Source organism: Canis lupus, chromosome 1, assembly GCF_003254725.2.
Source record: "Canis lupus dingo isolate Sandy chromosome 1, ASM325472v2, whole genome shotgun sequence".
Lineage (NCBI taxonomy): Eukaryota > Metazoa > Chordata > Mammalia > Carnivora > Canidae > Canis > Canis lupus.
The window spans coordinates 48,368,494-48,392,519 of NC_064243.1; the positions used below are offsets into that span (position 1 = coordinate 48,368,494).

The following is a 24,026-nucleotide window of genomic DNA, read 5'->3' on the forward strand; positions in this document are numbered from 1 at the left end:
TGTCTCTCTGTCTCTAATGAATAAATAAATAAAATCTTTTTTTAAAAAAAGAAAATGCAGAGAATGTGTTGAGTTAATGCCTTTAAGAATTAACATTGTAAATTTGTCAAATTTCTTTACAGCTTGTTATTTTTTTAACATTTTAATATCCTATTATTTTACATGTACTTTTCTCTGTTTTTCTTGGGCTTAAAAACAGGTTCAATGAAATTTGATATTTTTTTCTCTAAGACATTTTATCATCTTGAAATTACTGATATACTAAGCTGTGTCACATTGTATTTGATGTTAGTGTGCAGATTCCACTGTGAGAAAAAAATGGAAGATAATTCAGTGGAGGACCACTTACTTAAATAGGAGTTCACTAGCCTTTGTTATCTAACAAGTGAAATCATGTCCTCTTGCAGGATTTCCCATACAGAACTCTGTACATTAAGGGCTTGAACTGCCTAGGTTGCACTTCTGAAAAGCTCCTGTGTTCAAAGAGCAAAAATATCACATTGAGAAATTCAAAAAATTTTCTTTGTGAATCTGAATTTATACAGCATACTTTACTTGAATTTATGGGAAACAATGTAACAAACGAGTTCCTGGAAAATAACCACAATTTTATGTTCCAGAGAAAGCTGGCATTTTTTGAACACCAGCAGTGCTTGGGGTCCTATAAAATATTTTGTGCATACTGTAATCACTACTTTGCAGATGGGAAAATGCAGGCACAAAGAGATGGTAAGTTTCAAGATTTTAACCTGGCCGCCAGTCTGTGGAGCCTGCACCCTCTCACCCTTGGTCATACTTGCAGGAGCAGGTCTCCACTTTTTCCTGCGCATACCCTGTTCCTTCCCACCTTCATTCATCTTGTTTGTCCTCCCAGAGAGCCCAGCCTCCCCTCCACTGGTCACATCCTGTCCACCCTTCATTGTCTGGGCACTTAGACCTTCTGTATTCTAGCAGCAGCTACTCTGCCTAATTTCCTATTGACCAAACATAATTGCTCCCTTAACGCTCGGGGAATAACCTCAGAAGTGGCTGTCCTGCCTCACATCGCTCTTCCTCCAAACCATCCTATGTAATACCCCCCCCTCTTTTTTTAAAGTTTTGATTTATTTATTCATGAGAGACACACAGAAAGAGGCAGAGACCTAGGCAGAGGGAGAAACAGGCTCCCTGTGGGGAGCCTGGATGCAGGACTCAATCCCAGGACCCTGGATCACAACCATCACAATGTGAGTCAAAGGCAGATGCTCAACCACTGAGCCACCCAGGTGCCCCTTCTGTAATCTTCTTAAATACACATTCTTAAAGCCTTGGGCAGCCCCCACTGTTCTACTTTGAATCCTAGTTTGGAGAATGTTCAAGGCCCTCCAAAATCTTTGACCCACTTTCCAGCTCTATCCAGATATGGAGACATCAACCCCAGACAGGTATTTCTCAGGTCATTTTCAATGTGGTTGGCATATGATAAATACTTAATGTGAGTTATCATTGTTTTATATTTAATATTTAAATATAATAGTCATATAATTCAAACACAAAAATATAGAAATGTATAGTTGAAATATTTTCTACTGATTCTTGGTCCCATTTTCCCACTTCCCATTCCCCATCCCCACACATTAAACTAGAATTAATTTCTTTTTTTAAGATAAATGATAGCATACTATACACATTGACCTACATGTTGTTTTTTTCTACTTAATATATCTTGGACACTTTTTGTATCAGTGAGCTTGCCCATTTCTTTTTACAGCTGCATAGACAATTTTATGGCTACATGAACATGTCATAATTTAATTAACCATAGTTTATTCCCTGATGATACGCATTTATATCATTTTCAGTCTTTTACTGCAAATATCCTCATACACACTGTATGCATGAAAACTTATTTGTAAAGTACATTCCTAGAGGGAGAAGTAGAAGAATGATTTAGGCATTTGTAATTTTAAAGATACTGGTAGAATATATATTTTGGCATAGGGGACATATTGATTTCTACTTTCAACAGAAATCAATAGTTTCCCCACAGCCTTGCCAACACACTGTGGTATTAAATTTTTCATTTTTGCCTATCGATGGGAGAAATGGTGTTTTAGTGGAGTTTTAGTTTGCCTTTTAAAAAATGAGTGGGTTTGAGCATTTTTCAAATGTGTAAGAGCCGTTTGTTTTTCACTTTCTGTTTATAACCTTTACACATTTTAGAATTGTTCTGCGTTTTCCCTTATCAATTTATAGATATTGTATATGTTACAGAAATTAGCCCTTTTTTTGTTATATGAGATGCAGACGTTTTCCCCAAGTTTGTCATTTGTCTCTTGTTTGTGGTGTTTTTATTCTTGCAGGTGTTTTTGATGTTAACCTTGTTAACTTGTCATTTTCTTTCATGCTGTCAGGACTTTAAGTCATGTTATAAATGCCTTTCCCTGTCTGAGATGATAGAAATTTTCCCTTATTTCTCCTAGAAGTTTGGTTCTTTCACTTCCTATATTTAAATCTTTGAGCCATCTAGAATTTATTCTGGCGTGTATTATGAGATGACATTCCCCTTTTTCCCAGATGGCTGCTGATTTATACTGACACCATTTATTAAATTATCCTTATATTCCCCACTGCTTTGAAATTATGTGCTAAAGTCCTGTATGCACCTGCCTCTATCCTTGGGCTTTCTATTCTGTCTGGTTGGTTGGCTGGCTGTTCATGTGCCAGGACCACATACTGAGCATAGCTGAAATCAAACAGGGCTGGCTGCACAGATCCTTCTTTCCAGAGTTCTCTTTCCTATCAGCATTAATGATTCATTAGAGGTGGTTTTCAGTGACAACAACAAGAACCAATGACAAACATCCTTTCTCTTGGATTTTTTTTTTCTTGTGATCATAGTAAGTTTATAAATTAACTTAGGAAAACTTGATTTTGAATCTTACTCTCTAAGAATGTAGTCCATCCTTCTATTTTTGTTCCATTCTATTTCGTTGCCCTGCAAGAACATTTAAAATTTGTTTTCAAATTGTTTTTGTGCTGTTTTCTTCCTAGATATTTTATCCAGTTGTTGCTCATAGGCTTGGAGCCTTTTCTTTCATTATATTTTCTGTTAGTATGTATGGAGACTTTTGGTTTCTGTATATTAATTTCATAGCTTGCTAGCTTAATGTGTTTTCTTATTTCTAGTGATTTTTGTTTTTAATTGATTCTCTTGATTTTCCAAATAATCATATAATCTACAAATAGGAAAGCCTTGCCTCCTCTTTTACAATATTCCTCTGGTTTCTTTCTTGCCTGGTTGCTTTATTTTTAAATATTTATTTATTTTTGAGGGAGAGAGCAAGAGAGAGCATGAGCGCAGTGGGGAGGGGCAGAGGGAGAGAGAATCTTCACTCAGACTTCCTACTGAGCCGAGGACTCTGTATCAGGCTTGATCTCAATACTCTGAAGACAGGACCTGAGCGGAAACCAGGAGTCAGCCACTTAACCAAGTGTGCCACCCAAACACTCCATATCTGGTTGCTTTAGATAGTACCTTCAGAACAGTGTTAGTTAATGGAAATAGTACCAACTTGACTTTTTTCTGGTTTCAGTGGGAGTTTCTAGTGTTTCCTCATTAAGCCCATGCAGCCTTTTGGTTTAAGACTGACATCTTAAGAAAACATCTTAAGTTCATCAATTTGTATTTCATTAAGAATCTTTTAAAAATTCAGTGCTGGTGATCAATTTTTGACGGGTGATTTTTCATTATGGAGCTGGTTATATTTTACCCCTAAGTGTCCAAAAGGATGAATTATGTTAATAACTTTCACATTGAATTACACTTGCATTCCCGTTCTAACTCCACTTGGTCTTCATACATTCCATCTACTATATTTTATTTAGGATTTTTTGCAATGATATTCATAAGATTGATCTATAATTTTCTCTGTTTCATGTATAAATACATCTGTTTAGATCCTCTCTTCTGGAGTTAGATTGGTAAATTATATTTTTCTTTTCTCTTCTAAAGATTTATTTATTTGAGAGATTGAAAGAGCACAAGTGGGAGGGAAAGAAGGAGAGGGAGAGAGGGAATCTCAAGCAGACTCCCCGCTGAGCATGGAGCCCGAGGTGGGACTTGATCCGAAGGCCCTGAGATAATGACCTGAGCCGAAATCAAGAGTCGGCACTTAACCGACTAAGCCACCTAGGAGCCTTGGTAAATTATGTTTTTCTAGACTTGGATAGTCTCATTCACATTTTCAAATGCACTGGCATGGAGCTCAGTAAAGGAGTCCTTTGATTCTTTTAATTTTCAGTCTCTGTTGTTATGTCCCATCATCATTTCTCTTGTTTTGTACTTTTAATGTATCTTTTGCTGCCTAGATTTGGCAGGAGTGTGTTTTCAGAGAGCCAGCTTTGTTTTTATTTATCAGTTCTCTGAAATTTTATTTATCAGCTTTGGTTTTACTTATCAGGTTTTATCTATCAATTTTGCTCTGAAATGACCAGTTTCAACTTTATAGAAATTCATTGGATGGTTAAGGAAAGAACTAAGTTTGGGCCCCCAGGATGGGGCTAGGTAAAGGTCGGCCTTGAGTGGTAGGTAGGCGGCAGACTTTAGACTTGTGGAAATGTTATTAAGAAGCCATTGGAGGGATGCCTGGGTGGCTCAGTTGGTTAGGCATCTGACTCTTGGTTTCGGCTCAGGTCATCATCTCATGGGTCGTGGGATCAAGCCCTGAGTCGGGCTCCGTGATCAGTGAGCAGTCTCCCTGAAGATTCTCTTCCTCTACCCCTTTCCCCACTCGCATATGCGCGCTCTCTCTCTCTAAAATAAATAAATCTTTAAAAAAAAAAAAAAAAGGAAGCCGTTGGAGAGCTCTGGTTAGGAAGGTAACAAGATTGGAAGTGTTGTTTTGAAAAGATGAACATTCACATATCAGCAGTTATCTTACATAGTACTTTGTCTTTTCCAAAACCATTTTGGATAAGAAATGCCTTTTTCAACAACAATAGAAAAAAATAAATCATCTATTTCCTTCTAAACAGTGAATGATTTGCTCCAATCACATAAATGAACACCTTCCAGGAACTTCTCATGATTTATTTTTTAAAAGATTTTATTTATTTGAGAGAGAAAGCACAAGCCAGGGGGGGTACAAAGGGAGAGAGAGAAGCAGACTTTCCACTGAGCCCAACTTGGGGCTTGATCCTAGGGCTCCAAGATCACGACTTGAGCTGAAATCAGATGCTTAACTGACTGAACTCCTCATGATTATTTTAAATGTTGTACAGTTGGCTGAAATCTTCTGTTAGTTGTTCTGGAATTTCACACTGAAAGCACCTTTAAATTTGAAGTATATCTTAAAATTAATTGGATTGTGAAGCAATCATTCATTTCTACTATAGCACTTTATGTTATTCCTCATTTGGAATGTAGCTTTGCCTTCAAGGCTGTATTATTTCTCTACTAGATTGTGAATTCCTTACATAAAAATAGTACATGTTAAGTTTTATGAAGGTCAATTCATGTTTGTTAGTAATTTGTTTTACTTAAAACTACTCATATAATAGAATTCTCACAGTGTGCATATAAATGATTGAAATACTCCAAAATTACTATCTGCCTTGTTTGTGTATTATCCCTAATCATATAAAACATTTTCAGTTGTCTCATTATACTAAATAATCTGTGTTTTATCCTGCTTTCTATTATTAGAGAAACTAAATTAGTATGTGTTATACCATATCCATGATCTCTTTTACTTGATTTTTGTGTCAAGGGCTAATAGTTCCCACTCCTACTGATTTTGTTGAGGAAGGCGATGTGCCTACAAGAAACTATTTCCTAGACTCCTCGGTGGGTAAGAGTAGCCATGGGAATAACTTCTGGCTGCTGGGATGTAGGTTGACGATACTGAGCAGAATGTTCCTGCCTGGAATTTGGAGGTCAAGGCTGGAAGAGGAGGTTCTTGCCAAAAGAAATGATGGAAGACCACAAAGTGTGATGAGCTACTCAATTTGCAGGAGGCAGCACAAAATGGAAGTAAGGGGCCTTTGTTCAATAGTTACTAATAACAAGAAATGCCAATGGCAGAGCATTAACCTCAGTGCTGGGCCCTTCTCAGCATGGGGCTCAATGAGAGCACAGGTTCCATGCCCGTGAAACTGGCTCTTGTGAATGAGTTGAGGGCCCTGGGATGTCCTGGAGCTGCCATGCCAGCCCTGGACTGCCTGTCTTCCCCTACCCCGCTCCTCCTCCTCCTCCTTCTTCTTTCTTCTTTTCTTCTTCAAGATTTCATTTATTTATTTGAGAGACAGAGTGAGCAAGCATAAGCAGGGGGGAGGAGCAGAGGGAGAGGGAGAAAGAGACTCCCTGCTGAACAGGGATCCCAATGTGGGACTTGGTCCCAGGACCCTGAGATCATGACTTGAGCCAAAAGCAGATGTTTAGCCAACTGAACCACCCAGTTGCCCTGCTCTTTGGTAATGGAGAGCACAACCCTCTTCTTGTTTAAGACTCTGTTATCTTGATTTTCTATTACATGCATCCCATAACTGATGTGTTGTGATTACTCTCATTTTACAGATGAAGAAACTGAGGCTCAGACAAGTTTAGTACCTGATCTTGGTAGGCCATTTGGGGTGTGGACTCAGGCCCTGTGAACTGGGTCATGTACCCTTGTGCCAACACAGTGTCTTTCCTTTCCTACAGAGATGGTATCATTCTGCATTTCCTTTTTCTGGCAAGACTTTGCACTCTGCAGGTTTGCTGTCTCCCAGGGGCTCCTTTTTGTAGTCTACAGTAGAGGAGGGCAGCACTTCATCCCACCAATTTTTCCGCCTTCACATTTACTTTGTACTCTGGAGTAGATGATATGTAGAATCTCAGTCTAGATTTAAAATATGGCCCAAAAAAGTGATTCACTTCTATCTCTAGCAAAATGTTTATAGTTTATTCCCCAGTGCTTCTCCCTTTGCAGATAAAGAGTTAAGATCTTACATAATTCAATTAAAAAAGAAACTCAAAATATGTGAGATCCCATCTGATGTGGGTTTCTGTCTACTTGACCCTTCAAGAGGAAGGGCATGGCAGTCCTTCCAGTGAGATCACAATCAGGAAAATGCAGCTAGAATTTATTGCTTAATAGTGCATTAGGATAAATAGTGTTTATTGCTCTCGGCATTCTCATCTATGGTCATGGGAAGCACTGTGGCCACTAACTATTATTTCTTTTATTAGCACACAGGCCGTGGCTGCCACTTCACCTGCTTGGGGGCCCCGTGTAACACAGGTATTGTATTTGCTAGATTCTGAAAGTGATTGCAATTTGGCTGAACTCTAGCATAAGCACCCAACCTTGGTTAATATCCACAAGACAACATTCTGGACCACATCCTGAGTGGTGTTGGGGTGGGGGTGGACACAGCACATCTTCACAGGTAATCACAGGGTATCATGTGGGAGGTGGCAGTGGCCATTTCTCTCCCTCTTTATAGGAGAGAAAATTCCCTATCTTTCCTAAGAGGAAGAAATTCTAGTCTGTTCAGTCAGATTCCAGGGCAGTGAATGCTGGGTTTTTACCAGTGGGCACATTGACTGAATGTGCTTTCTCATCTTTCATTCGGGAAGAGGGCCAGGGTCCCTTTTAAACTTGGCTCAGGAAGTAATGCATGGATGCTGGGGAGTCCTAGTGGCTCAGAGGCTAGAGATTGGACATGGATTTAGGTTGAAGACCCTACTTAGCCTTTGACTTCCAAACTGATGTTACCATACACCTTGCATTGGGGTGTCAGGCATATTTGTGATATGTGGTCCTTAGGAAGTCCATGGAGGATAAGAACTCTGGTGTTCCTGGGTCCTTCACTAGAGCATCATTTTAATATCCAAATCTTACCATAAGCTTTGGCCCTCTGGTTATGGTGAAGTATTAAAAATTGTTGGCATTATGAAGGTCTCATGAAGTACTATTCTGTGAAACTTGGTATAAGGGTTGAATTGTGTCCTTCCCCAGCCCCCATTCACTTGTTGTAGTCCTAACTCATAGTATCTCAGAATGTGACTATAGGGAGGTAAAATGGATCATTAGAGCCCTCATCCAATATAACTGGTGGTGTCCCTCAAGAAAGGGAATTTTAGGGATGGATATACATAGAGGGAAGACAATGTAGAGACCCAGAGTGATGCCTGTGTATGAGCAAGGACAGAAGCCTGGAACAGATGCTTCCCTTGCAGCCCTCATAAAGAACCAACTTGCTGATAGCTTGATTTCAGTTCTAGCCTCCAGAACTGTGAGACAATACATTTCTATAGATTAAGTTACTTGTTTGTGATATTTTGTTATGGTAGTCCTAGCCAACTGATGGGCTTGGCAACCAGGGCAATCCTAAAAGCCAATGTACTCCATGGAGAGATGTGGGAAGACCACTCAGCAATATTTGAAATAGTCACCATAACTTTTCTTCCGCTATTCAAATACAGCAACATTAATGACATTTGCTTGACTGCAAGAAGCTCATAAATGTTTGCCAGCAACTACTTATATGCAATAGGTCGAAGACTTTCAGACTTCCTTAAAATAAGGAAATCTAGGACAGGTTATCATGATCTGAGTTGGGTCCCACAGAGGTCAGGTCAGTGGTAAAGTAGAATAGATTGGAGGCTTCTAAGTCTTAGTTATTTATTGATGAGAATTCTGACTCTCAATAGGAAGTCGCTATGCTTATTTTAGTCCTGAAATACTTAGAACAGTGGTTGGCACGCGGTAGATGCTAAAAATTGTAACAATTACTATTTTGTGTCCAACTCTGGAAAAGGATTTCTTTTTTTGAAGTTAGTGGTCAGAGGGGAGTGTCTACCCCTTGAAATCTTCACACTTTTGGTGTGCTTAATAAACTATTTCTAATGACATGAGGTCTGAGCATGCTGCCTTGAAGAATCTGGGTTATATTTTAACTTTGTACCACATTACCAATAAATCTCTTTTGAAAAGAACAATAGGCCTTTGCCATCCAGTGGTTGGCCAATGCAAAAATATTTCTTGAACAAATAAAAAACAGAGTGTTTTATGAAAGAAGTTGATAAAATAAGGAAAATAGAAGTCTAGTATCTCTAAGGTCCTAGTTAAATATCTTAGTCATTAAACATTAAAGTTCAAATATATGACAAATATTTTACCATTGTGTTTATGAATAAGCAACCTGAACATCATAAAAATTAGGTTTGTAAAGGTACTGAAGTTTAATTCATAAAGAAACAAGAAATATTGCCTATATTACCCTGTCTTTGCATACTATTTTTTAACCATTTTTAAAGGTTTTATTTGTTTGAGAGAGAGAGAGAGAGCATGCACGCGTGCATGAGTGGGGGGGGATGGGCAGAGGGAGCGGGAGAAGTCCCACTGAGCAGGAAGCTTGATGTGGGACTCAGTCCCAGGACCCTGGGATCATGAATGAAGCAATGTGTGAGTGCTTTTCTTGGGTTTCTATTAATCAAGGGAGAAAAGGCAACATATCAGTAAAGAATGAACATTTTTTACTTTGAAACAAGGAAGGCAATTTATTGTAGTGAGATTACATTGAAATTCTATATATGATCCCCAATGCATATAAAGTAATTTACACTGTTGGAGAAGACATACTGAGCCACGAAGAAACTCAAAGTGCTATAAATCAGTTAATATTGATGTAATGCATTTTTGCTAATCTATCCAAATTGAAAATGAGATGGTTGAAAGGACATATTTGTTTAAGTATTTTTCATAAATTTTAACGGTGGCCTTTTCAATTACTGGAGTCTGTAATGCCTTTGATAACTCCAAACACTGAAGTCTGTTCCTTGCAGTCTGCTCCTTTTTCTTACCATGGTAAGTAGTTATCACAAAGCTGCTTATGAACATAAAGTTCTAACAGAGATTTAAACATTTTCCTCTAAATGGGGTTTGTGGAAAATATGAAAAATGGCATGAGATTTGAGGCAACATAAAAGTAGAAGAAAAATTATTTTTGAACACTAACCATAGAAAAGTGCCCAGGAGGCAGAGAACAGCAATGCTGTTGACCACAAGTTCACAAACAAATATACACATACTCATGTAGACATCTTTGCACCTGATACCTTGCCTCTAGTACATTTTATACACTTGCTACATGTTGCACAAATTTAGGCAGGCACAGACACTGCCTGGGTGCCCTTGTGCGGCTAGCCCCCTGGAGGAGGGCTCTACACAACCTCTTGAAAGGAGCTTATTCATGACTTTTTAGAAAACAAATTCTAAAGCAGTTCTTTATACAGTCCTACATTTACAGAGATACCACAAGCCATGTCATGGTGTCTAGTCTGCTTTCCTAAATGTAGGATTCTTTAGCATACTGGAGTTGGTCAGCCTCAAAGACCGGCTGACTACATTGCTGCACTAGGTGGTCCAGCCTACTCTTCTGTTTTGATTCAGATAGAGTTCTTAGGCGGTACAGCTCTGGTCTCCTTGTAACAGTCACTTGTCCTATTGTTTCTGCAGAAGCATGGACAGTCCTGCTCTGTTCCCAACTCTCAGTCCTGGGAGATAGTCTGTGCCCATCAAGTGGCTCTTCACTGCCTATATTTCTTGAATTCCCTCCATGACGAAAAGGTAGGAGAGGTGGTAGTTCAGTGTCCTGGCTGAGCATTCTAGCTCTCATGCTGCCAACTGTTTGGCCCCCATAGGCCGAGAGGTCCAATGCCTGGCACCTAATGGCCTCTTCATAAGATGGCGGACTTCCAGGGCTTCTCTGATCCACTTGCTGGAACACATCCTCGACTGAGAGGGCATAGGATCTGGAGCTAAAGTCTAGAGCAGTTTGGCCCTGGATTTCAGACAAGTTTTCCTGAATGATTCGCCCAGCAAGCTGGCTTTCTTTTTTAAAACCTTTCTTTACTTGGTCTCTGGTAAAGCCTTTGGATTTCACAGACACGCAACTAGGGGTTTTGGTAAGCACTCTTTTGTGAGAGGCAAAGGAGAATGACATGGAGTGTTTTTTGATTTCTCTGTTGGGCTTACTTTTCTCTGTCTTTGTGAAAGACTGATGTCTTGTGAAGAAATTTCTTTTAGGACTGGAAGGAGAAGCCATGGGTGAGCTGTCAGAGGAAGCATCCAGAGAGCCACTGGAGATGGCTTTGGGCATTAGTCCCCATAGTGACACCAAACCCTGAGTTGAGTTCTTCACCTTCAGGTCCTGTGGACTTTGGATTTTGCCTTCAACTGCAGGAAACACCTCCTCTGGAAATGGGTCTTCAGCCTCCTCACTTTCCAAATGAGCCCCTGCCTGAGCCATGGTGAAGTCATCCTCACTCCGTGTTAGTTTTTGGTGTGTTTTCTGGCTCTCCAGGCTCTCTTGTGAGGAAGACATGCTGGGCTCTGAGTAGCTCCTGTCTGGTTCACTGAGGGAGTTTTTCAGCCCGGCTATGGTGCTGACAATGGGCTCCGGGCTCAACTCCCAAGCAAGCTGTGGGCCTCTGGACTCCCAGCTGGCAGCCGTCTCCAAGGGCACCTGGGGCCTCCTGTTTGGGGAGCTGGTGGCACCGCTGGATTCCACGTCAGGATCATTGCTGTCATAGGCTGAGTCATTCTGCAGCATTGACAGGTCTAGAGGAAGTGAAGGGATAGTTGAGTTTCTGATTCAGTTTCTTTGAAAAATAAACTATATATAGTACAATTCACCCCACTTGTATCAAGTATAGTGCTAGGGAATCTGGTGAAGCTACTCTGGGACTTGATGTGAAAGAAATTTGTCACATTAAAATTTTGTTTCTTTCTTAGTTTGAGAGAAGGTGTGGAAGAGAAGTAGGAAAAGGAAACATGAGCGAGAGAATGAGAACGAGAAAAGAGAACAATGTTTCACTGAACATTTATTGATCTTAAATTTAAAAATTCATCTTTCGGATGGCTCTTTTGTTGGATCCATTCCATTATAATGGACCCATATCCCACTGTGTGGAAACAACCCTCTAACTAAAGCTAACTTAGTAAAATTGGCAGTTCTTCCTGATTCAGAAGGAAGCTGAATGAGTGTCAGCAGAATGAGGAGACTGTGGGAAAATTTGAGAGCAAGTTTCCATGTTAATGGTGTCCTGTGGATTTGGTTTGGTGACTTGTGCAGGTGACTTCTGCTTCAAATACCAGAGATACTTTATGTTACTGGCATGGACTGGCAGACTGGCATGAACTTCCCCCCATGATCATAATCAGTCGAGAGCACATTTTGTACCTGAACTGTCGGTGTGTTCCAGAGAGTCATCAGAAGCAGTACTGGGGTGTGTGGGAATGTTCTCCCCAAATATTTCCAAGCAGTTATCAATGAGGAACTCCACCAGTGACTTAACCTGTGAGGAAGAATAAGCAAGTCATCAGCCTAAAGGCATTTTGAGTTTTCTTTAAAGGAAGAGGGAAGAGAATGGGGATATAATGAGGATCTGCTGTTAGGGATGTGCCAAACGAGAGATCTTTATGTGTTTGGAAAGGGCATACAGAAAATGGGTAAAAGTCATATATATTAAAGTTATTTTTGAGACATACATTTTTAGAGAACTAAAAAAAAAAAAAAAAAAGACCTCTAAAGTAACTAAAATTTTCATGTAAATAAGCAGTTTCCCAAACTACTGACACAGTGCAATGCATAAATGAAAAAAAAAAAAAAAAAAAACAAACACACAACAAAACCCAACCAAACCAAAGGGCTTTTCTATACATTCGGAGTTTCTCAGAAGTAGACTGGAACAAACCTTGTTGTTCAAGTCTTTCTGGGCTTCGAAAGACAGGTGTTGGTCATTCTCTCGGGTCAGCATGTTGGGTCCGATGCAGATAGCTAAATTGCTGGCATCCATCTTATTGATCTCCGAGTTTTTGCTGATCAGATAGAGCACGGAGATCAAGTGCTTGAGCAGCAGGAGGTTGGGCCGCGGGAGCTTCTCTGCAACCCTGGAATGAGGTTCAGGGAAGCTGATTTTAGAGGAGGCTAATGGTTTTAGTGGAGCAAGTTGAAAATTTTTGCCTAACGCAGACTGCCTTCAAAATGAGGAAGGTACATTCTTATTGGTAAGATGGTGAAATGTTCATTCAGAGACTTCCAGTGGCAATTGATGTGGAATGAAACTGGTTAACCATGAGATCTTAAAGACCTAAGACACTGGTCTTTATAATTAGGACAACAATACAGGGCCTGTTGTTTGTATAGATCTTAAATTAGGAATCCTTAACTTCTGTAACAAACTCCATTGTGGAATACATTTTGAAAACTGTTTTGTAGAGTAACTCGTGTAGCCACACAGAATGTCTTTCTAAAATTGCAAGACTGATATCTTGGGAGCACAATCATTTGCCTTTCTTGATCTGTGATCATCCCACAAAAATGACCCATTTTTATACCATTCTGTGAAATCTTTATGGAGAAGAAATCAGTTTCTAAGGGCATATTCGTAAATATGGTCAAGTCAGCACTTGATCGGGAGCATTGGTACTAATGATAAAAAAAAGATGTGTGAAGCCTCACTTTTTCAAAATATGCAATGGTGATCTAATGTAGCGGCCATTTTCACTTCTCATAAGAAGTTGGTATTATGAAAGAACTTTATGTCTTTAAGAAGAAACTTGCAGTAATCTTAGGATTTTCAATTTGGGACAGACACTCTAATGCCTTAATTCAATAACCTGTTCATTGTAAGTATTTAGCCATGTAGAACAATCCTAATAGACTTTCATTGTATCCAGCAAAAATGCTGATATGTTGAAGTCAGGTGTTTGAGATTGTCTAGTTGCTGAAAGGTTGCAGGTCATTTACAAATGTAATTGGTTTTTGTTGTCTTTGGAATTTGTTTTTATATAGTTTTCATTTTGATTAATTTTTTTTCATTTTGATTAATTTTAAGACATGAAATATGCTGTGGAATTTTATGATGAAAACAATCCTTTCCAGATTGTTCCACGATGCTTTAAGGGATGTTTTATGAGGGAGTTTTTGCCTTGCAGAACACACATCTATTAGGTTAACCTCAAATTCCTACACTTGGCAATTTAGCCTGTTTTGAGGCTTTCATCTATGGTTTTTGTCTCATATCTTCTTGAACTACTTATGTTTTTAGACTCCTTCACCTCTTGGAATTTGTGACTATTGAAATTTACTTTCTACTCTGAAAAAGTGTTTCCTTTCATTTGGCTAAAACTACTTTAAAAGGAATGTCCAGGGTACCTCATGATTTTTATTCTGGGAGTAGATAAATAATTCCACTCTGATTCTCTAAACACTTCAATTTTCCTGAAACACTCAGGGAATTGTGTGAAGATCAAAAGATGGAAACCACGGGGGCCTGGGCCCTGGCAATGACTCTGGCCACTTACTGTTTCAGGGCCTCAATTCTATCCTCTTCATTCTGCCTCTCCAGGGCGTCCATCCATTCTTCAAACAGGTCACATGAAAGTAGCTTCAGTGGGATACTTCTGAGGAAGTCCTGGAGGATGAAAAGTGAATGGTTTGGCCTGGTTACATTATATAATGTGCTGGCATCTTTGTCTTCCCCTTGTCTGGTCCAGCTCAGGGGCCCTCTGATCATCCTACCATAGGCTGCACCCCCTTCCTTCCTGCATTTGACTGCTCTAGGGAAATCTCTCTCAGCAACTTGCTAACAACGGACAGAGTAAGGCCATCATCTGAGATGCTACCAGCTTAATAGGCATGGACTTGGCATTTCCTCATCAGAATTTAATGTATCATTTTCTGTTGGAATCTGAGATCAGAGACACAGAAGTGTTTATATAAGAAGATAAAAGGCTTAACTAAAAAAACTTAAACTCCAAGATCAGTTTACTTTGATTTGTTGGGAGAAGAGCCATTTCTTATTTTCTGAGACTTAACATCACTGGAGATTATTTGGTAGCAATACTATCAACTCACCTTAAAGATTGCAGCCAGGAGGTGCACGGGGAGACTTTTCAGATCTACCATGCCTCCCGAGTTGAGATCTTCCTTTAGCTCTTTGCGGGCTTTCTCATTGGCTGCTTTCCTGAATATCCCTTCGGTGGAAGGTCCTTTAAGGCACAAAATAGTGAGAATATCCTGTTGGAAAGAGAGGTAGGAATAGGAAAAGGTTACCCTTACATTGAATATGAAACCATGTGCTGCTACTACTACATGAAAAATCTATGCTTAGGTATTAAAACGGTGCATAAGAATAGTGGCAAACTTCATCCATCATAGAGCATCCTCTCCATAAAAGTTCTCCATGATACCAACATGGTCTTAACAAGACATCATGAATGCCATTTTTTATAGCTCCATTTCTATCAACTGTGTCCCTCAACTCTGCTGTTTTTCTAAGAGGAGGTAACTTGGGAAAGTTCTAATTTTGTACATTCTAAAATTATTTCAGGCCTCTCTCCTTTCAAGTCATTCCATATAAACACTGGATTTCTGATCGTGACTTTTCAGAAGCTACACATTTTTAGCACTCTTAGCTCCATGAAATCAGGAGGATGGAGGAATGGAGGGAAAGCATAATTAATTTCTAGACTGTCAGCAGCCAAGTAGTCTCCTGACTGCACTCATATGTGGAAACACCATTTCCAAAAGTGGAAAAAAACTGGATTGGCCCCAGCGAGTTTAGCATGAGAATGATATTTAGAGCTCCCAGGGATTTTTCACATCTGACAAAAACCTGAAGCAGGTTTTGGAGTACACGCACACCTACCTGAATGGGTCTGGGGAGTGTGTCGTCCTCACCACAGATGATTGACAAGGGCTGATCAAATAGTGGCACTTTCAATTCTGGTTCTGAAGCCCCGGGAAAATCTGACACAGTAGAAAGCCTTCTCATGAGAAATGGCCAAGACAGCACCTTCTTTCTCTTCTTAATTTCTACAGCCAAGAAAATAAGGCAAGAGAAAAATTAGATTAACTTATTAATAAAGATCCATATATGACAATGGATGCATCACCCACATAATGTCACCCATGGTATGCCATGGGGGTGGGGAGACAGATGATTTTAAAAAACTGAAAAACTGAGAAAGCAAAGGGTGTGAATTTTAATCTACAAAAATGAACCCAAAAAGCAACCACATGGTTACCAGAGCAACAACCAGCCCCTAAATATCAACACCAAGGTTCCTCAAAGTCTCCACCTTTCCTGTTTTTACTCTTTAGTGGCTGTTTGCAGAAAATCAGCAAAACCTAGCTGAGCCGATCACAAACAACCATCTCAATATACTGACCTTAATAACTGTGGTAGGTATTTCTGATGCAAAATAGATTATTTTAATTTTCTCCTTTGACTGATGGAGAAAACAAAACTTAAAAGGAGAGGAAGTAACTTGCTCAAGATCTTTTTTTTTTAAACTGAAGTATAGTTGACATAGAATGTTACATTAGTTTCAGTGACGATAGGAAACAGTATGGGGTTTCCTCAAAAAATAAAAATAGAAATATTATATGATCCAGTAATTTTACTGCTAGGTTTTAGCCAAAGAAAAAGGAAACAATTCAAAAATTTATATGCACCACTATGATTATTGCAGCATTATTTACAATAGCCAAGATTTGGAAGCAATCGAAGAGTCCATTGGTAGATGAATGAATAAAGAAGATGTCTATAAACACAGCAGAATATTATTGAGCCACAGAAGAGAATAGAATCTTGCTCAGGATCATCCTGGAGGTCCTTAGCCGGGCCAACCAGTACGCCTTTGCAGCCGCACTAGCACCAAGCAGCCACTAGAGGGAGCTACACCGGTCAGTCTGCAGCCCCCTTCAGGATTTCCCCGGTGGCTGCTGGAGGACAAGGCTGACACAAATTCCTGCGTGAAGGCTTGCAGCGAGACCAGGCAGTTGGGAATTATCAGTAAAACATGAGCAAGAGGTTCTATCTTTGCAAAACCCTGAACAAGTGTGTGCAAGGGGCATCGCATCTCACATGTGTCCTTATTTTTTTAATTCTCCCTTTATTTGCCTTATTTCCCCCTAAATATCAAAGCTGCATTTTCTTTTTTCTTTTTTTTTTTTTAAGAATTTATTTATTCACGAGAGACACAGAGAGAGAGAGAGAGAGAGAGAGAGAGAGGCAGAGACACAGGCAGAGGGAGAAGCAAGTTCCACGTAGGGAGCCTGATGTGGGACTTGATCCCGGGACTCTAGGATCACACCCTGGGCCAGAGGCAGGCGCTAAACCGCTGAGCCACCCAGGGATCCCCCAAAGCTGTATTATCTAAGTGCATTGCTGTGTGTTTCTACCCTAGCAAGTGGAAGAGGATGCAGAGAGACCTGGCTTGTCCTTAAAGTTTGGGAGAACTGGGTCGCGGTTATGTAATAAGACATACATTATGGAAACAGTGAAGAGCGAACAGTAGGATTCTTGGGAATTTGGGATCAGGAACAATTGCCTCATGGGTTCCTACATTCATTCTTCATGAGAGAGAAGGAAGAAAGGGAGAAGGAACTCTTTCATATGTATGCCTGCTTTAATGGACAAAACAGAAGTGGCTCAGACATCTGACCCCACCAAAAACTCCTCAGAGAACTGGAGGGTTGGCTGTAGAGAGGATCTGTTCTGTCAGAGAGACCTGGTGCCCACAGAGCTAGAGTCTGCCTGCCATTTAAGTGTTAATGTTCTGCGGTCTTTAAAAGAACACTTAAAAAAAAGAATTCCTAGTAAAGTAAAGTACTGTGGTTTTGTAAACCAAGAACATTTGCTGTTATCATTTACATAAAAGACCAGTATGTTTTCAAAACTCACCAATTAGCTGGCAAATGTTATCTTCACTCTCACATGATGCCAACAGAGGATGTTCCTTGATATCACCCTAAAAAAATATTTATTTTAGTTAAAAACGATTGAAGAGATCTACCCAGTCTTTCCTCACAAAATACACTTAGAACATTTTACTCATATTAAAAATTAGTCAAATCCAATGATTTTTTCTAGCTTCTAGAATCAATAATAAAGTCTTGATTATCATCATATAAGGTCCCAATTAATGTTTTTAATGAGCTACACTTAGGATGTTAATTTTCTACTCTGATAATTACATAATTGAAAATATTCCATGAAAACAAAGTTTTCCATGTTCTTATAGTGCAGATGAAAAGTTTTTAAAATCGCTCTCACCTCTGACTGACATTCAATCAATGTCTCCATATTATTGGCATTTAGTGTTTTTGACTGAAAGAGAAAAAATTAAATTAGGTAAAGATCGTTTGACTCTTACCCTGGAAACTATGAATTATGTTATATAAGAGGGGTACGTACAACATTGCAGCTGCTTATCAACTTCATTAGAGTTGAGCTGACTGTCCAGGGATGAATTTTGCTCCCGTGGGGCCTTGGCTCTGCCTGCGAGAAGTCGTATGGGAGAGAGGGAGGAGGGAGACACATGATAAATTGGCCAATTTCAGTACCAAAACACAAAGTCTGAAACTATTAGAAAAATTTTCACTTAAAGTCTGTGATATGTTACCAGATGTCTTCGGCTATTAAGAACAGCACCTGAACACACTTATTTCTAAATTATTTAAACCTGATATCTTCACCATGCCGAACTTTGTTATTCATCTAGTGCCGTCCGATCAAGAGATAATCTAACAATCACACAATAACTAATATTTTCGGGGTTGGGCGGGGGGGAAGCTTACTATGTGTCAGGTACTGTATTATGTGTTCTGCAGGATTAGCTCCTCTTACCCCCAGAGGAAAAAAAAACTTATACTCAGGATGCTACTTGCAGTAAACATAAAACAAAGTTAACATTGACAGAATTCCTTTACCGAAAGAGTGCAGGCTTCACACTGAAGGAGAGCTTTCGGGGCTCAGAGTCTTTATAACCTTATTTGCTGCATGTTTAGGGGTACAGCTGTTTTCTCTTGGAGGTGCTCTCAAAGACCAGTGATTTGCTAGCTAGCTAATTTCCCAGTTGTGTTATTTTATGGTACTTACCCTCGGGGAGCCTCCAGCCAGCGTTCTCTTATCTCCAGGGAACCGTGCAAAATGGGAGAAACAGTGAAACACTCTGCTCCTACTAATCCACCGGTAGAGGAAGACTGAACTGCTCTAACTTCACGTGTTCTGCATTATAAGCGAGAGGGGGCGGGCAGGTGGAAATTCAGAATATTACTGAGACCGGAAAGAACATCATGGGTTGTCACCCAGACATAGCCAGCCAGACACTGGGGAGCTCTCACTTCCTCATTCCTTTTAGGGCAGCTCTGGTTCTTTTTCTTTTTCTAACACTTCAAAGTAAAAAAAAAAAAAAAATCTATAAACTACTAAGGGTGGAAAAGATGACATATGGCCCATAGGTGAAGGCTCTGATTAATGTCACAGGTGGGATGTATGAATAAGAAATTGTGTTATTCTGTAATAAACATAATTTTATTTTGTAAAGTGGTGATTTCAGGTGTGCTTGTTTTGTATCCTGTTTGGGTGCTGTCTCCCTTTCCACCCACCATCTACTCTGTTCATCAGTCACCAGACATTGACTGGCACCCTTTGGGTGTGGGATGCTGTTCCTATAAGAAGCCCAGACATGCTGTCTTATTTGAGAAATGTCCCCATCTCTTTCCTTTGAAATTAGGAAGAATCCACTAAAGCCAACTGCCAACATATTAACCACCCCCTTCTCCTTTCCCTAACTCTTAGTCAAAATTGTTAATACTTAATTTGTGGTTAGACCATCTCTAATCCTGACACGGAAGGAAGACCAAAAATTCCTTTGATCAGACCAATTTCAGGTAGAAAGGAGATGGTGAATTTCGTATGTGGATCCTTCTGGATATGAGAAAATCTTTGGTCTTTTCTGTATCTAAAAGGCTATATATAAAATGACTCAAAAACCTCAGGAGCAGAATGTGACACCCATTGTGACATGTTCACACAGTGGAGTGTTCCATAGCCCTGAGAATGCATAGTCTTTAGCTACATCCAACAGTGTGGTTGGGTCTCACAATGTAATGTGCTGAAGAAGCCAGACACAAGAGAGTATATCTTGTATTTGTTTTTTTTTTATTTTTATTTATTTATGATAGTCACAGAGAGAGAGAGAGAGAGAGACAGAGACACAGGCAGAGGGAGAAGCAGGCTCCATGCCCCAGGAGCCCGACGTGGGATTCGATCCCGAGTCTCCAGGATCGCGCCCTGGGCCAAAGGCAGGCGCCAAACCACTGCGCCACCCAGGGATCCCAAGAGAGTATATCTTGCATGCAAAGTCATCTAAGCTGATAGGAGCCAATCTGTGCCATGATAGATAGCAGCATCCCCTGGGGTGGGTAGTAACCACTGGGGGCCAGAGAAGGTTTTGTAGTGATCTAACTCTTGATCTGGACACTGATAATCTTATGTTCACATTTCTGTATGTATGTTTTCTTCAACAAAAAAATTAAAACTACATTGTCTTAATTCATCATCAGAAGGCTTTAATTCCAAGACTTTTTCCATATTGATAGCTGTATTGTTCTTTATACCAAAAGAGAGTCATAATTAGGCATTCATCGGGAAACTGAAGCACAGAACAGTTAAAATTTGTCCCCTCAGTTTCGGTGAGTGGCATTCAGGCTTCCAGCTGGAGGCTCCCTCTCTGAAAACTGCCACAGAACCGAGTTTACAACAGTGCTCCTGCAGTCTGTGCACATTACTACCTTTCATCCTCCCTCCTGCCTTTACAAACCTTCAAAATGACTCATTGACTTTTTTTTATTATCAAAAAGGGCATATATGCTGTACCTAGCCTAGAGAAGGCATGTAGTAGATACTCAGTAAATAGTTTCTGAATAAATACATTTACATATAGTCATTCTTTGTGCTAATACATATTTCATGAACTTTTTTTCATTTGGCATACTTTTTGGGTTTTTCTAAGAAACTTAATGTATGTACTGCTCTGACAACTAATGCATTGATCCTTAATCTCAATATTTCAAATGAAGACCATATTTTTTTCTTCTATTATGCACTATACCCCACAATGTATGTTCTACTAGTGGTTTAAAAACTGTTTTTGTTTTGCCATACAATTATATATTCAAAAGAAGCTGAACCTAGAATCCTCATATATAAAATGTAAAAAAAAATTTTTTAAGGTTGTCTGGGTGACTCGGTTAAGTGTCCGACTCTTGATTTTGGTTCTGGTCATGATCTTAGGGTCTTGGAACAAGCTCTCCTTGGGCTCTGTGCTCAGTGAGGGGTCTGCTTGGGATTCTTTCTCTCTCTCTGCTCCAACACCTTCCCTAAATAAATAAATAAATAAATAAATAAATAAATCTTAATTTCTTTTTTTTTTTTTTTAACTATTTGCATCTAGTGGGAGAAAGAGGAGGAAGGCATAGGCATAGGCCATTTTACCTCTTTTCCTGATGAGCCCGAGCTGGGGAGCCTTTAGGAGACTTGAAAGCTCACAGGTTTGGTCTGTATCAAGCAATTCTCAAAGTATATGCAGGGAGCCCAGGGGGTGCTTGAGACCCTTTCAAGAGGGTCCATGAAATTAGAACTATTTTATAATAATATTTGCCTTTTTGACTCTATTCTCTCAAGAGTATACAGTGGGGTTTTCCAGAAGCTACATGATGAGAGATATCCTGATACAACAGGAATGCAAGCTTGCATTTCTTTTGTTTTAAATTTTTCTCAGCTTTAATTTCTCCCAAGGTGCATATTGGTAAATATAGCTGGCATAAATTAAATCTCTTTAAACTTGTCAATGATTATGAGAAGGGTTCCTGAGACCAAAGAGTTTGAGAACTGCTGATCTACATCACATCTGTGCACATGAGAAAGTTTCTCTTTTTTTTTTGTATATTTTTTATTGGAGTTTGATTTGCCAATATATAGTATAACACCCAGTATTCATCCCGTCAAGTGCCCCCCTCAGTGCCCGTCTCCCAGTCACCCATCCCCCCACTCACCTCCCCTTCCACTACCCCTTATTCGTTTCCCAGAGTTAGGAGTCTCTCCATGAGAAAGTTTCTGATACTTGTGGTGCATCATTACCTCTCCTCATGGATGCAGCCATTTTTGAGGAACCTGAAATTACTCTATTTTCCATTTTAACCAACTGAGCCACTCAGGTGTTCCAGTATGGAAGAGCATTTCTAAAGCCCCAAGCGTTGGTACCTTTTTCTTTGATTCTGTATACTTTTTTTTTTTAGATTTATTTATTTAAGAGAGAGAGGAGAGAGCGCACAAACAGGTGGAGGGGCAAAGGAAGAGAGAGAGAGAGAGAGAGAATGAATCTCAGGCCAACTCCCCACTGTGTGCAAAGGCTGGTGGGGCTTGATACCATGACCCTGAGATCATGACCAGAACCAAAATTAAGAGTCAGATGCTCAACTGACTGAGCCACACAAGCGCTCCTCTGAGTCCTTCTAATGATACCAATGTCCCTCACTATAAACTCAGCCATCAAAATATGACAGTGGAAAAAAATGAAGTTAGTTGGATATAAGAAAAGTACTATTTCCCCTTGGATATGTAATCCCAAAATTTTTTGTATTAAAAAAAATCTTTATTCAGCTTTTAACCATCAATGGGCCCTAACAAACATTTTTAAAACATTTTTAAAACTCATGATCCCAAAATCAAAAGTTGAGTTCTCCACCAACTGAGCCAGCCAAGTACCCCCACCAAAGCTTTTTGAATTTTTAAGATTTGATTGTTGTTGGCATGCTGGTTTTTTATTATGTAGAGAATCATATATTTAAATTTATTATGAAATAGACTAAGAATTAGACCTAAATAAACATGCTTATTTCAGTAACAACTCTTGAAAAAAGGTAGTAACAGTTTATATTATCTGTTAATGATATTGTGATGACTCTGGACATTTTATAAAGAAGAAATGTTTAAAATGCAAATGCTATAAATTATATTGGTTGTAACATTTTCTGTAATCTAGTTTAATTTTTCTCTTCCTCTCTCCTCCTCCTCTTCGATTTTATTTATTTATTCATAGAGACAGACAGAGAGAGAGAGGCAGAGACACAGGCAGAGGGAGAAGCAGGCTCCATGCAGGGAGCCTGACGTGGGACTCGATTCCGGGTCTCCAGGATCACACCCCGGGCTGCAAGCGGTGCTAAACCACTAAGCCACCAGGGTTGCCTTCCTCCTCCTCTTCTTTTTCCTTTTCTTATCCTGGGACTGTATTATGGGACTAGGTGTGGACATTTGTTGACGTTGAATTTCAGGGCTGAATAGGTTTTAAGTGAGCAACTAGTTTAATGTCCTGTCCCTCTTCTGTTGATGCAGCATACCTGCCAAGTTGTCTCTTTATGATTGTTCTCAAAGTCATCCCAGGCTAAGGGCGTGGTCCTTCCTGAGTAAGCCCTTCTCTATCCAGCAGAAGGCTCTGGTTATGTCAAAGGGGAACCCACCTACCAAAAACTCTCATGTCTTAAGTGCCATCCCATTCTGGGGGATAGAGTTTTCAGCTTCCTTTACTCAGGCCGTGTGGCCCCCAAACCCCTGCCCCAAGCAAACAAACAAGCATCTCTTTTTGAAATGAAAAGACCTCTGAGCCTTCATCATCCCAGTAGGAAATGTTCTTTTAAACGTCACCTTGGGTTTTGGCATCCATCCATTAGCTCTGTATTCTAGGGTGTGAGACCTATTTACTTAACACCTACTATGTGCCATATACTGTAGGGCATTAAATTTATTTTATTTTCAAATACCTTATCTCACATAATTGCTAAAACAATGTTCTGAGTATGTCATTCTTTGAGGCTTGTAGATGTGACAGCTGGGCCTCCATGGGTCAGGTAGCTCTCCCAAGGTCACACCACTGGGTTTGAACTTTGCTCTTTCCAGTTTCTCAAGGATAATCCTTCAAGGGATATTCATTTATAAATGGAAACAAGATGTCTAGACCTATTCTATCCATTCAATGCCAGATGAGTCCTGGTGAATCCTTCTAGGGAACTCTTACCTAGCAGAGAGAGTCAGATTTAGGGCATTGTCCTGAAACTTCAAATCTCCTCTGTCACTTTCTTTAATAATCATAGAGAGAATACAATTTACATCATCTTTAAAAATATATAGCACCGAAGGTTCAGTG

General features: G+C 39.7%; 1 protein-coding gene and 1 pseudogene across 2 annotated transcripts; one reads left to right on the top strand and one right to left on the bottom strand.

The window, feature by feature from the left end:
• Positions 1 to 24,026, top strand: part of LOC125755733 (actin, cytoplasmic 2-like) — a 138,326-nt pseudogene that overhangs the window by 16,786 nt on the left and 97,514 nt on the right.
• LOC112644376 (T cell activation RhoGTPase activating protein) lies at positions 9,499 to 19,785 on the bottom strand. 2 transcript variants are annotated; one of them, XM_025422648.3, is made up of 11 exons: positions 19,638 to 19,785; positions 18,920 to 19,048; positions 18,236 to 18,319; positions 18,095 to 18,148; positions 17,723 to 17,789; positions 15,683 to 15,849; positions 14,890 to 15,051; positions 14,337 to 14,446; positions 12,725 to 12,920; positions 12,211 to 12,325; positions 9,499 to 11,588 (listed from the first exon to the last, which is right to left on the bottom strand). In XM_025422648.3, the coding sequence occupies exons 3-11, from the start codon at positions 18,260 to 18,262 to the stop codon at positions 10,315 to 10,317; spliced, it is 2,172 nt and encodes a 723-aa protein (XP_025278433.1). In that variant the 5' UTR covers positions 18,263 to 18,319; positions 18,920 to 19,048; positions 19,638 to 19,785; the 3' UTR covers positions 9,499 to 10,314. The 2 variants fall into 2 exon arrangements, with proteins under 2 accessions (XP_025278433.1, XP_025278432.1); XM_025422647.3 differs by lacking the exon at positions 19,638 to 19,785 and having other exon boundaries at positions 18,920 to 19,594.